Source organism: Temnothorax longispinosus, chromosome 8 (genome assembly GCF_030848805.1).
Source record: "Temnothorax longispinosus isolate EJ_2023e chromosome 8, Tlon_JGU_v1, whole genome shotgun sequence".
Lineage (NCBI taxonomy): Eukaryota > Metazoa > Arthropoda > Insecta > Hymenoptera > Formicidae > Temnothorax > Temnothorax longispinosus.
In genome coordinates, this window is record NC_092365.1 from 9,456,569 (window position 1) to 9,471,490 (window position 14,922).

The following is a 14,922-nucleotide window of genomic DNA, read 5'->3' on the forward strand; positions in this document are numbered from 1 at the left end:
CCTTTAATTATATTTATACCCAGGCCTACAATGGGGGACTTTAGAAGTCATCGTTTACATTATTATTTTGGAAGACACTCTTCCACACTAGTAAAACAATGGATCGACACGAATTATAGAGTTATAAAATCCACATCCAAACTACAATTTCTTAAACTATGTAAACTTAATAATCTAATACCGTCACATTTAAATAATAATTTTAAGAACAAAATCAGTCTTTTCCACTCAAGATCTAAGAAAAAATTAGATAGCTCACTGGATAAGTTCAAAGGCAATACTCTGAATATCGAGATATTTGATTTACACAGAATAATTGATCACTTGCATAAGAAAGTCGCTTTCTTGTCAATACTTTAAGGACTTCATCAGTATGTAATAATTTAGATCTCAATGTTATCTGTATGTTAATTTTGATGTGGAAATTTGTTACTCTTGACACATGATTCGTGGCATTTCAATTAATTGTTAAAATTGGCTGAGGAAGGCACAGTGTTGCCGAAACGTACCATTTGTAATGTTACATTAATAAATTTTGAATTTTAACGTCTAACATTGCTCGTTATTGGCCGGCAACCTATTTATTGTTTGAAATACACATATGTGTGCAATATATTTATTTATTAATTAATATTCTTTCCAATACTGTAATATAATACTCACAATATGTTACTACATATAATTCATACGTTATACTATACTATACATACGTTATACTATACATACGTTATACAATACATACGTTATACAATACATACGTTATACATTTTATACACACGTTACAAAGGTATTTGATAATGTCCCCACGGTAACGTATCGGTCGAATTAGGTATAATGTATCGCTTGTCGTCGTACGGACTCAGAGCGATTTTTGTTTCGGACACGGTGTACACCTCGTGTTTTTCGGACCTTATGCAAGCCTGCCGTCGCTTCATTTCAATTTCGTCTCGCAGACACCTCGTGTAATCGTCGAACGTTATCGACCTGGCTACGACGTTGCTCTTAACACCTTTCGTTTTTTTACAGTCTTTCTTACCGTCCACTCGCAAGGCATACATCTTAGCCCTGAGTCCGACGAATTCGGTCATAATCGCACCGTTGTTTTCATCTTTCATCAAGCCCGGAATTTTTTTATTGGCGAGTGGGATACCGTACGCGTTGTTGATCGCGTAATCGCTCGTGTCGAATTTAGCGATATCACGTTTCATGTTCTTGTACACATCCTCGCATTCTACGTGATATATCAGACTGTCCGTATCGGTGTACATAATTCTACACTTGTCGCGATACAGGGGAGACATGTACTCGTGATGAAATTCGTACAAACAGACTTTCGATATGTCGAGAATGCACATGTCGACGTAAATAGGTTTGTCAAATTTAACCTCGAGTTTTCGCAGTTCAACGGCTATCAGATTTTCCGAAAAAACGCTCCTGCTGTGAAAATTTGATTTCGAGATCAGTGCCTCCGCGCCGTATCTACCTTTCCACTTTGATAATAATTTTACATCAACGTGATTTAGAACGTTCTCCATCGTTTTCCCGAAAACCGCGTTGTTCATCAATGAACTGTAAAACGAGTCGCGCGATGGTAAACACGTATCCTCCAACTTTTCGACGCAGTCAATGTACTCGTACGGAAAGACACCTTTTCGCGTCAATAATTCGAAATCTTGGTCGGATAATGCGGAAAATTTTGAACGTATAATTTTTAACTTATCCTTATCGAGGAAGGATGCTAATTTTTCGAGACTCGTGCTAAGAAATTTGTACGAGTCGATGAATCTTAATTTGATGCAATTTTGGTTATCTTTATCTTCAGTGCTTTTAACGTTCTTCGTAAACGAAATGTATTTTTCCTTCGTGATTGGGAGTAAGTCTACATGTCCTTCGTACGCGGTGGCAATTTCTTTTATAATAAAATGAGAATCATAACCCGATAAATTATGAAATACTATGGGAATGAAGTGAGAATTTTTATAATTTAAGTTACAATTAGAATGCGCGGGACCTCGATAATTGCCGGTCAAGTGACAGTGATCGCGTACTCGCACGTCGTCTGGCTCGAACGGTTTTTCACACACGTGACAGTGCGTTGCGCTGTTAAACTTTTTCCACTCGTCTCGCGTGAAATCCACCATAGGTATATTATCGGACAAGATGTTCTTTACGTCGTGTGCTAAACGTCTTAGTTCCTCGGCGAACCACGCGACGCAATCCTTATCGCGACGAAATCGATACGCGGATAACGAGTCGTCGTACGAGCACCGCACGTAATATCCTATACTAAATACCCGATGATGTTGAGACTTGAACGTGGACGTTGTCGAATCCGCATCCGTCTTCTCGAGGGTACATTCCAGGTCGGCGTACACGACATATGGAAGTCGTTCCTTCCTGCTGTGATTCTTGAAACTCAGCCACTTGTTGTCCTCGCTCGGTAGACGGATGGCACAGTTGTTTATCTCTCGGCAGTCTACACCGTGGGCTTCCAATTTCTCGCTCGAATGAAAATAATGTAAACATCTGCAAAAAGAAAAACACAATTTTGTAAATTTTTATATAACAATACAATATTTTATAATTTTATTAAAAGGAGTATAGGTACTCACCGATCGCAAAAGTATTTCCGACCATGATGCATGCTCAATTGCGAGCTCACAAGGCGGGATAGATTTTTTATCCACGCGAAATGTCCCACGTCGTCTCGCGGATCCTGCACGTACAGCAGATTTACGTGCTTTTCTCTCCTCAGATCGGTGAGCCGTATCGGGAGAACGGTCGGCGTTTTCTCTCCCTCGATGGTATACACATTGATGGATATATTGTTGTGATTTTCAAAATTTTTAATCTGTTTTAAAGTCATTGGAAACTTAATGTCTTGTAAATTTAATATATTTTTGTAATCAGGGTACGAGGATTCCCGATATGTATGATCCTTGACAGGATACAGCGCGGCGACCACTGACCACGCGAAGCACGCATTGTCCATAGAATGCACGTTGATCACAGCTTTTTTCAATTTAATTTTTTCCGGTAAATTGATGTAACATCCCGCGCGCAAAGGATTGTACTTGTTCACGTTCACTGTCAAATTGAGTATACGCGACAACGCCCATCCGCTATCGCGTTCCTGGAAATCCTAGAGTTTCGCTAATGTGGGCTCGATAACGTGTAGCTTGTACCACTCGCGCAGATCGGACCGTTCGGACGAACGAAAGAGTTCAAAGTTACTCGTGCTGAAACTTTTATTGTCACGTTTGTCACCCGTCACAAACTCGCCGTTGAACACGGTGTTTATCTTTACACTTGCGTGTGTTTGCATGACGTTTTGCACACGATCGAGCACGATGACTTCGGCATCTTCGAGAAATTTTCGCGGTTCGATGTAATTGATATTTATCACTGCACCGGTCAATACACGCCATTCGAACGCGGCATCAATCTCTCGCCACACGAGTCTTTCCGCGTTTTCGTTACCGCTACTACTACTACTACTGCCCGCCGCGTGCTCACCACCACCACCACCGATATGTATGAACCGTCTCTGTAATAGAGTCTTCGCACCATCGAGTAGCGCGATTCTTGCCACTAAAAATGATCTGTTTCCGACAGTCTGAGAGCCGTCTGAGAGCCACGGACGTTTGGAACGACAGTCTTCTTCGAGCTGCTCAATAAACTTCTCGCATCGCTGTTCCCATGCAAGATATTCGCCCAAGGTAGCGATTTGGTTGGATCCTTCCACCAGGTCGCGTTCCGTTTTATCGAGATGTTCCATGTTTTTGTTTTTTAATATTGTCTTTTTTAAATAACGTCACATTCTTCGATGGAGCACTTGCACGTGATTCGATCGCACGCTGAACAATATCGTTTGTCACTTTGAATGCGATAGTGGTCAGACATAAAAAAATGAGGCAAGAAGTAAGGGACATTATGCTCCCAATTATTACTATCATCACGGTCACGTTCATAGGTTTTTTGAAGCATCGATAGATGATTAGGATTATTGAGATGGTAAGGGTACATATACAAACGTATCGAATTGTTCATCACCACCAATTCGACGTATTTCCCAATACCTGTATGAATCTTAATGTATGTTGCTTCACAATCATAGAGCTGTTCACAAAATTTAGACGCCCAATAGCGATAATCAACAATAGGCACAACGTCAGTACAGCGAGCTACACGTGATTCTTCCTCGCTAACGCACTCGTCCCGCAGCCGTCGATATACTTTTTTTCTCACGTTAGAATCCCAGTCATATGGAGAAGAGGTATCGATAACGACTCTTTGTCTAGCGAAGCGTTGACCGGTTCCGCGTATATCGAGTTCGCGATCGCGAAGAAACTGTACGGGCGATATTCGTCGCACATCCCTCAATTTCACTCCTTGATCTTCTTCACGCAAACCATTGATGATATCTGTTGTAATACATTCCATTTGTATATCATCCCAAGATTTTGGAGGCTCCACAGATTTCTCTTCAATTATCCACACCATGTTGCGCACGTAATGTCCCACTCGCGATAATGTTTTTTATTACTTCATGCAAATCGGGCACATGTTGCATGGATATATTTGAAACAATGGAGTATTACGACAATCTGTGCAAAATTGAATGGTCATTACGTCGTACGGCTCGGTTACATGCTCTCGACGTTCACGTATGTGCTCACCAGTGTCTGGTGAAGCGATCATGCACGAATAACACAGGTTATCTGAACCATATTCAAAATAAAAATAAATTGCGCAACACTTCGTACGTCCATCCAGCGCTAAAAATTCGGGACGCGACACTATTTTTTTCATAACTTCTCTACGGTTATCGTCTTCTTCGCTGTTGTAATCGCTGTCCGGTGACAAAGGACGATCTTCGTCGGATGAATTTACATCCATCACTGCCTCGAAATTATTGTTTTAAAAGCCGCAATAATGTTTTTTTATCGTGTACAAATCGGGCACATATTACGTGGAAATATCATATACAATGATTCGCGACATCTTGAACAATATCGGCCATGCGTCGTTCCGCGTCTCTCAACGAAGTGTTTTAGGCGAGCGTACATGCCGAAATTAAGGTCCCATAAAGTAACCATGCATGGAGCACATAGTGCAAGTGCACCACCCGTTGAATAATAAAAATAAATTACACAGTGTCTCACACGTAGATTTAGTTCGACGATTTCCCAACGCAGCACTATTCTATCGATGACTTCTTCATGATTGTCGTCTTCGTCACTAAAATAGTCGCTGTCGTCCGTTAACTCGCGATCCATATCTGAATTATTGTCATCTCGCTATACTTTTTTCCAATCGATGTACCGACGCGTAGACTTTCAAATCACAGACTGCGATTTTGACTCGCTTCATTCTTTCTTATATACTTTTTTTATTGCCTTTTCCTCTCGTTCCAACTAGAGCATCGCGTATCGTTTCTTCTGTTTTAGTGCATGGTGTGCATACACTGCAGAGAAACAATATCACCCATAGAAATTGAGTCGCATTGCTGTCTAGTGTTTATAAAATCTAGCAGCCTGTCATCGGCGCTCGTCTTTGTAACCCGCGACGGTTAAGTCATAAAATTTTTGGTCGAGTACGTACGTCGCGCGACCATCGATGCTCGCATCCGCAGTGCGAGATGATATTTGTTTATAAATTCTGTCATCGACGTTTGTCGATACCCATAGAAATTGAGTCGCGTTGCCGCGCTTATCCCGTCTAGTGTTTATAAAATCTAGCAGCCTGTCATCGGCGCTCGCCTTTGTAACGCGCGACGCCATAGCCGAATGGCGCCGTGAAACACCGATAAGCGACTCTTCCTATACAGAAAAATAAAGAGAAGAGACCGCGACGGTTAAGTCGCATAAAATTTTGGTCGAGTACCTACGTCGCGCGACCATCGATGCTTGGCCATCCGCAGTGCGAGATGATATTCGTTTATAAATTCTGTCATCGACGTTCGTCGATACCCATAGAAATTGAGTCGCGTTGCCGCGCTTATGCCGTCTAGTGTTTATAAAATCTAGCTGCATGTCATCGGCGCTCGCCTTTGTAACGCGCGACGCCATAGCCGAATGGCGCCGCGAAACACCGATAAGCGGCACTTCCTACGAAGAAAAGTGAAAAGGACCGCGGTGTCACGCTAGTCGCAGGTCGTAAATTATAGCCGCCTGCCATAGGCGCTCGTTCGCATTTGATAAGTGTGAAATGATATCTGTTTATAAATACTATCGGCCGAACATCGACGCGAGGCTGCATTTGTTTATCGAACATGTCCCGACGCGCTCGCCTGATCTACCCCCCCTCCCCCCTCCCCCCAACCCTATGCTAGGAACGCAGACCACCCCCCACCTCCCCACCATATGGTGGGAACGCAGACCCCCCCCCCCGCCGCACCTCCTCAGAGGACGGCGGCACTAGAGGTCCCCCCCCCCGCCCGGCAGACCCCGCGGCCGCGAGTCCTTTCCCCCTCCCCTCACCCCCCCTGAGATCCCCGGCCTAGAATTCCCTCACTCTTCCTACTGGAATGCCTTCGCCTTTGCGTTATTAGCGCCCGCTTCGAGATACTTATTATATCATTACAACTGTAACGAGACTGTAACGTTACCGAGCGCGCGCACGTTCGCTCTCGCGTTTATTGTATAACGGAGGCAACCGGTCGCTAATAACCGGCCGAGATTGAAACGCCGAGTTGTAAAATGATACTCCGCGCAGCTCATACGCGTGTCATACCTCGAGAGAGGAGGAGATGATGCACGTCGTAACTGGAGAAACCCGGGAAACAGAAATTCGCGTGATGCTTTTATAAATTTATAGAAACACTCCCTTATATAGTCCGAGATGCGTTAAAGTCGGACCGGTTGCTCCGACAATGCCAACAGCGATGAAAATGGCTCGATACACATACACACACTCTCTCTCTTCCCAATTCTATATATATAATTCTTTAATTCTACCTTAAATAAAATATATCCTCGATATACCAATACCATATAATACTCTTGGACATATGGCATATCCGCTAAGTAACATCCCTGGATGTGCAGTGCATTCACAACTGACACTTCCAAGAATTGGAACGGTTCGAAGATCGACGTAGGCGGAAAATAAAATTGCCGTCGCAATTTCGCGACTCGCGCGGTTCTCTCTCTCCCGTAATTCCCATCGACCCCCCCAGGGAACTGACAGCAGCTTCGTCGTTGCTAAAGTCGTAAAAAAGCCGTAGGCAGAAACGGAAGAGGGAAGGTAAGAGAAGTGGTGAACCTTGCGCGATCGTAATGCACGCGATGGGGAAGCAATCCGCGGAGTCCAACGCGCATCGACGTGCGTTTTCCATTCGAGGCCGCGGAACGAACTCTTCCGCGACGACAAAGATAAAAGGAAAAAAAGGAATACCGCCGCGTCGTTACTCGTCCCCACGCCCCGAAATGGTGGATACGCGAGTTCCATGCAATTTACAGTGCTGGAGGAATACAAGGAGAGGATGCCGGAAAATCAGGATGACGACACGGTGGTGAAGAGGGGCATCGAGGGGTGGGGCGTATAGAGTCGGCTACGGAAAGAGAAAACGAAACGGTCGTAACACAACGTCTTTATATTATGCGCATGGCTGAACGTTTTCCGAGGTTTGCTTTTAGAGACGCACCGCAGCGACGAGAAGAGAAAGGGGAGGGGAGAGGGAAAAAGAGAGAGAAAGGAAACAACGGGATTGAAATGTATCTTGATCTTACGAGTGGATTTACATAATTGCTTCGACTACGCTGTCTTTTTCCCGGATGGAATCGCCGTCGACTGCAGAGGCGGCCCCCCGATATTGAATTTCGCGACGTAACAGCGGAGACATAAAGGGCTGGAGGACGGCTCGTAAAAGGGCGCATCGCAGAAGGCTCTTCGCCGTTTCTGCTGCGATCGGTTTTCTTTTAGAGGTGGATTACGGTCGTGCGCAATGTTCGAATTATTACGGCCGGCTCTCTTATCGGTTGCCGGCGACGCACTTTCCTCGCCGCAGGTGCGGCGGTTGTCGTTCGTAGCAGGCGTCAAAATGTGGTTGAAATACTTGTCATTATATTTATTTATTGTTTTTAAATATTTCTATCATTTAAGCAAATATTATATAGGGGAGACCGGGGCTCGTTGGCACAAAGGACAAGTTGACAATGCGTTCCGTTTATGTATTTATATAGCAAAAGAAACAATGGAAAGTTATCACAAAATATCTTTTTTATGACATAGGTACTTTTCCCAAAGTTTTATTTAAATCAAACAAGTATTACAATACAAAAAGAGAAAACTTTAATTCAAAAAGTAGCAGTAAATTTTCGAGCGTTTTAAAATATATCGTATTAATGTTGTAACGATGCACCCCGTGCGCTAAGCATCGTTCCCGGCTAACGACCGCCGGATGCCGCCCGACCGACGACCAGTCGGGCGAAGACGCGGTGCGCCCACATTTTAAGCGTGATTTAAAACGCACCGTGTGCGCGGGCCAAGCGCGGCACCGGTGCCTCCCGACGAGCGACGACGGCAGCCGAGCCGCCCCGAGGACGAGCGCGGCGCCGCGCCGCCCCACCGCAGCGCGACGATCGGCGCTCCTAGCGAATCCGCCGCGCCGGGCGGATATATAAACCGCCGCTCCGGCGAGAGAAAGAGACACTTCGTCTAAAGCTCCGCTACTTCCGGACGAAACCTATCCCGACTCCCAGGGAACACGCCAAACGAGGTCCGGTGCTCCGAGCCTCGACTGAGGGCTCTCAAGTGTCCCCGCATTCCCTCAAAACTAACCCCGAAGGCACGGTTACGCGGGGTCGAGCGCGCTCGGCCTCGCAACGAGGGCTCTCGCTGCCGCCGCCCCGGGGCTCCGAAAATTCTCCATCCTACGCTACGCGTTCCCGCACGCATATTATCGCAATACCGCGGCGTCCGCGAGCGTACAGGCATTACCGGTAATATACCGAGTCCGTCCAGTATCTTAATACCGCGTCGTTATCAAGTGCACATGCACTACCTGTAATATACCGCGTCCGCCTATGTACCATGTAATACGTCTATGTAATATACCGAGCCCGTCGAGTAACGATACCGCGTTCGTTATCAAGTGCACATGCACTACCTGTAATATACCGCGTCCGCCTATGTACTATGTAATACGTCTATGTAATATACCGAGCCCGTCAAGTAACGATACCGCGTTCGTTATTAAGTGCACCCGCACTACCTCTTCGTTGTATATACCGCGTTCTGTCCGTCCCTGCGCTATATCAAATACCGCGCTAACATCCCTCTTCGTGTATACCGAGTCCGTCGAATAGCGTGCTACCGCGTTCGTTATCGAGTGCACCCGCACTGCCCCTTTCGTTGTATATATCGCGTTCTGCCCGTCCCTGCGCTATATCAAATACCACGCTAACATTTCGTGTATATAATAAGCTAAGCTGAATAAACTACTGCATGTACCACCTAAATTGATTATTGTCATTTATTGAAAGTCGTAATATTCATTCCCGCCTCCTCCGTGGAATAAAAGATCCCATAGTGCCCCGCCGTAAAAGGAGGGCACAACAAATGGTGGCAGCGTGAGGGATCCATTGGCAGGACGGTAACGGCAGCTGAAACAGAAAAATAAGTGAATCAGTGAGGCAGTGCAACATCCTCAACGGAGACACAGGCAGCCAGATTCAAAAACAGCGGACAACACGGTAGCGGCCGACGAGGGACAAGCGAGCAGCGTAACCCGAGAAGGCGCCGACCTACCTCAACGGAGGCTCACCGACAGATAAGGCGGCACGAGCACCGACCAGCAACATGCGACTAGCGACCGTAATGTAAGTCGATTAAGCAAATTATGTAAAGCGCAATCACCGTAAATGTCGGAAAACGAAAATCCACCTGCGGAACTAAACCAATCGTGGCTCCATAGCGAGACGTCACGACGAGCGCGTAGAAATAGACCGTTAAGCCCCGTGCAAACGACCGAAGAAGGCGTAAGCGATAATCGCGAAACCGTGCGTAGAAATTTAGACGCGTACTACTCAAGCGAAAGCGAATCAGAATCGGAATTACACCAGAACAGCGTAATCGAACGCGAACAAATCGACGATTCCGTTATAATTTTAGACGCGAGAGTAATAGGACAAAATAACTGCCCCGACGAAAATAGACTCCACCCCTCACACGCGCACGCACAATCCGAAGACGCGAACAGTACGACCAGTAGGCGAACACACAGACGAGAGTTCTCATTGACCTCGTATGATAGCAGCGTATTTGACCCGCAAGAGTATTATTCTGCCCCAAGACACGTGAACGTAATCGAGATGGCGGAAGCAACAAATAGCAACCACGACGCGAATAACGTAAATGACAACGCGCCGATAACCCCAGAGGAAATAGACGAAGAAATAAACCGTCTTAATCTAGTGCTATCACAAAGAGACACCCCGGCGAATCACCGTAACCGGATACCCGCACGGGCCGGACCGCCGCGAGACGATAGAGATTCCATTCTCGACGAGATATTAAACGGAATCCGCAACTTACAAGATCGCGTAAATCAACTAGAAACGGCGAATCCTGAACGCCGCGAATTTCACGCGAGACGCGAGCCAAGTAACCTCCCGTTCGAAGTAACGTACGGAAGAACGTCATACGATATTCGGAACCAAGCGGAACGCGCAATCGGATATTTACGTTTAAAAGAGGCACGAGACATGATACCCGAGTTCGACGGAACCTCGAGTAAACTACAAGAATTCTTAAGCGCCGCGTCATATGCAATGAAAAACATAAATCCTATGGAAGAAGGAACGCTATTAGAAGCAGTGCTATGCACAAAGCTAAAAGGAAGAGCGATGATAGATTTTCAAACGCGAGAGATAAGAGATTTCGCACAGCTAAAGAAGGAATTAGAAGTTTGCTATTTGAGCCGCAAAAGCACAACACACTTACAACTAGAGTTTAATACACTCAAGCAAAAACCCGGAGAAAATGCAAGAGCATTCGGATTAAGAGCCGATAAGCTAGCGATGGAGCTATACGACTCCATGATAGAGGGAAGAAATCACACCATAGAAAGCAAGCGAACTATATTAGAAACGATTCAACAACAAGCACTACAGAATTTTCAATTAGGATTGAGAGACGAGATCAAGTTACTTGTCCGAGCTCAGCATTTCGCAACATTGCAAGAAGCGATTGCCGGAGCGAGCGCCGAGGAAAAAGTAAACGGGCCGAGTGGAATTCCGCCGCGTCCCAAAAATAATTATGCGTACTCGCCGCAACCGCGCGATAACCGATCGATAGTACAATGCCAAAAATGCGGAAAATACGGGCACCTCGGAAGGGAATGTCGTACCAATAGATATGCGAACCGTTTCTCCTTACCGAAACCCGATAGGACACCCCGCGTAAACGCGATAGATAAAGTCTGCAATTACTGCAAGAAGGCAGGACACATGCGCGAAGAATGTTGGTTGTTAAATGGTCGACCAAATAAAGAAAGGACGAATTACAACAAACCTAATAATCCGCGAGGACAAAATAAAAATTTTCACCCGAAAACGAATGGCCCGAGAAAAAAGGACAGTAATTCAGCCGCGAATAGCGATGAGGAAGATAAAGAGGACACAAAGCAGCGCCGACCGGCGTTAGAGTATCAGGTGTCACACCTGACGAACAAGCCGCGAAAGCATGCAGGGCTGGACCTAATCACTCTGCCCATGCGAGAAGCGAAGCGCGAAAAAATAAATTTACTGTTCGATACCGGAGCGACCGTATCAATAATAAAAGTAAAACATTTGAAAGGCGAAACAATGATAGAAGAGGATAAAATGGCCCTTACAGGAGTAACAGGTCATAAAGCCCATACGATTGGAAAATTTACAGCAACTATCGACTTGAAAGATAAAAAGATCAAGCACACGATATATGTCGTCAAGGATGATTTTCCGACAGAATACGACGGAATACTAGGCGTAGATTTTATAAAGAAACATCGAGCGTCATATAGTTACGAGTCGAGCGCAATACGCATAGGGAATAGCACATTAAAATTATACCCGTATAAGAAAATGGTTTTGAAACCGCGAAGCGAGACAATAGTACAAGTCGCAACCGATAAAAATTCACTAGGAATAATACAGGCAGAAGAGACAATGCCAGGAGTGTTTATAGGAAATTGCCTAGTGATGCCAGAAAACTTTCTATGTCCGGCAAGCATACTAAATACGACGGAGAAGACAGTCGAAATGCTAATGCCGCAAGTAACATTAGAAGAGTTAGAGCAAGAAGAAGCAAAAGAGATAGAAGTAAACCAAGTAGACAAAGCAGAAGAAACAATGCCGCGTAGCGAAAAAGTCGAAAATTTGATACGCACACAACACTTAAACGAAGAAGAAAAGAAAACCATTATGGAAATTTGCAGAGATTACAGCGATGTATTGCATGTGGAAGGAGAACCACTGACATGCACTGATATCGTCGCGCATAAGATTACCACGAAGGCGGGCAGCGTACCGGTCAACGTCCGACCGTACCGTTTGCCAGAAAAGCACAAGGAAGAAGTAAATAGACAAGTGAAAGAGATGTTGAAAAACGGAATTATTAGACCTAGCACGAGCCCGTGGAATGCGCCGTTGCTAGTAGTACCAAAGAAAAGAGACGCATCAGGAAAATTAAAACTGAGAGTGGTAATAGATTTTCGGTTTGTGAACGACCTAACGGAGGGAGATTCCTTCCCATTGCCAAACATAACCGATATCCTAGATCAACTGGGAAAAGCAAAATATTTTACCACACTAGACCTCGCCTCGGGATATCATCAAATCCCGATGGAAGAAGAAGATAAAGAAAAAACAGCGTTCTCGACACAATACGGACATTACGAGTATAATCGAATGCCTTTTGGATTGAAAAATGCCCCAGCGACATTTCAACGAGCAATAATAGCCGTTTTAGCAGGACTAGTAGGATTACAATGCTTAGTCTATCTAGACGATATAATAGTATACGGAGCAAGTTTGCAAGAGCACAATAAGAGATTAATTGAAGTGCTAAAAAGACTGAGAAAATATAATTTGAAATTACAGCCCGATAAATGCGAATTCCTTCGGAAAGAAGTGACGTATCTCGGACATGTAATAACAGAAAACGGAATCTCGCCAGACCCTTCAAAATTAGAAGCAGTAAAAAGCTTCCCGAGACCAACAAAGGTAAAGGACATCCAGGCTTTCGTAGGATTAGCCGGATATTATCGAAGATTTATTAAAGATTTTTCAGCAATTGCCAAGCCACTCACAAAAATGACCAGAAAAGATATCAAATTCGAGTGGAACGCAGAACAACAAAATGCATTTACAATACTTAAGGAAAAACTAACTACAGCACCGGTATTAAAATACCCGGACTTCTCCCAAGAATTTGTAGTAACGACCGACGCGTCAGATTACGCAATAGGAGCCATACTGTCACAGGGAAAGATAGGTCAAGATCAACCCGTGGCGTATGCGAGCAGAGTACTATCTAAAGCCGAGCAAAATTATAATACTACCGAGAAAGAATTACTAGCGATAGTATGGGCGGTGAAACACTTCCGACCATACGTTTATGGAACAAAATTTACCGTAGTGACAGACCATAAATCATTGGTTTGGCTATTTAACGTAAAGGACCCCGGATCACGATTAATCCGATGGAGATTGAAATTAGAAGAATACGATTACACTATCGTACACAAGGCCGGTCAGGAGAATAGAAACGCAGATGCGCTGAGTCGACATGTGCCGACAGATATCAACAAGATAGAGAAGGAAGAGAATAACGAAGAGGAGAGCGAAAGAAAATACACAGAAGAAGAGAAGCAACGTATATTATACGAATACCATGATGCACCTGTAGGAGGACATCAGGGTGTGGAACGCACCATAAACCGAATAAGGTTGACGCATAATTGGAGAGGATTAACTCGAGACGTCGAAGACTACATTAACAAATGCGAACTATGTCAGAAGAACAAGTTATCGCGAAAAAATAAAGCACCCTTAGTAATAACAGACACCGCGGACAAACCGTTCGAAAAATGTGCTCTAGATATAGTAGGACCACTGACGGTGACCGAAAACGGAAATAAATATATCCTCACGTTTCAGGATAATTTATCGAAATTCAGTAAGGCGATACCCGTACCTAATCAAGAAGCGAATACAATCGCGAAAGAATTCGTCACAAAAATTATCTTTGAATACGGTATCCCCGACAAAATACTGACGGATAGAGGAACGAATTTCCTTAGCGAGATATTTAAAAGCACGTGTAAATTATTGAAGATAGAAAAAATTCAAACAACGGCCTACCATCCCGAGAGTAATGGAGCATTGGAACGCTCTCATAGAACATTAGCCGAATACTTGCGACATTATATTAACGCGGACCAGACAGACTGGGACGAATGGACGCCATACGCAATGTTCGCGTATAACACGACGCCACACACAGCGACCGGGTTTACACCCTTTGAATTAGTATACGGGCACCGAGCGACACTACCGACGGCACTGTCGCAACCACCGAAACCAACGTATACTTATGACGATTACGCGCAAGAGCTAAAAGAAAAATTAAGAGCGACACAACGAGTTGCAAAGGAACATTTGCGAAACGAAAAATCTAAGGCCAAGGAGACGTATGATAAGAAGACAAAAGAAATCAATTTTCGAGTGGGAGACAAAGTTCTCTTGCACGACGAAACGGTGCGTAGAGGGAGATCGAAAAAATTAGAATCCCCGTGGATAGGACCATATGAAATAATCGAAAAACATTCAGACGTCAATTACACGATCAAAAAGGGACGGAAAACCACGCGAGTACACGTAAACCGATTAAAGCCCTTTATAGAACAGTAAAAACAGCGCAAAAGAACAAAAACAA

General features: G+C 44.7%; 1 protein-coding gene across 1 annotated transcript; it reads right to left on the reverse strand.

The window, feature by feature from the left end:
• Positions 1 to 760: 760 nt before the first annotated feature.
• On the reverse strand, positions 761 to 1,355 carry LOC139818481 (uncharacterized). The gene has a single exon (XM_071787242.1). The coding sequence runs from the start codon at positions 1,353 to 1,355 to the stop codon at positions 780 to 782; it is 576 nt and encodes a 191-aa protein (XP_071643343.1). The 3' UTR covers positions 761 to 779.
• Positions 1,356 to 14,922: the final 13,567 nt, after the last annotated feature.

Excerpts from the sequence above, each read along its gene's own strand:
- LOC139818481 (XM_071787242.1), bottom strand. The coding sequence starts at position 1,355 with ATGTGCATTCTCGACATATCGAAAGTCTGTTTGTACGAATTTCATCAC.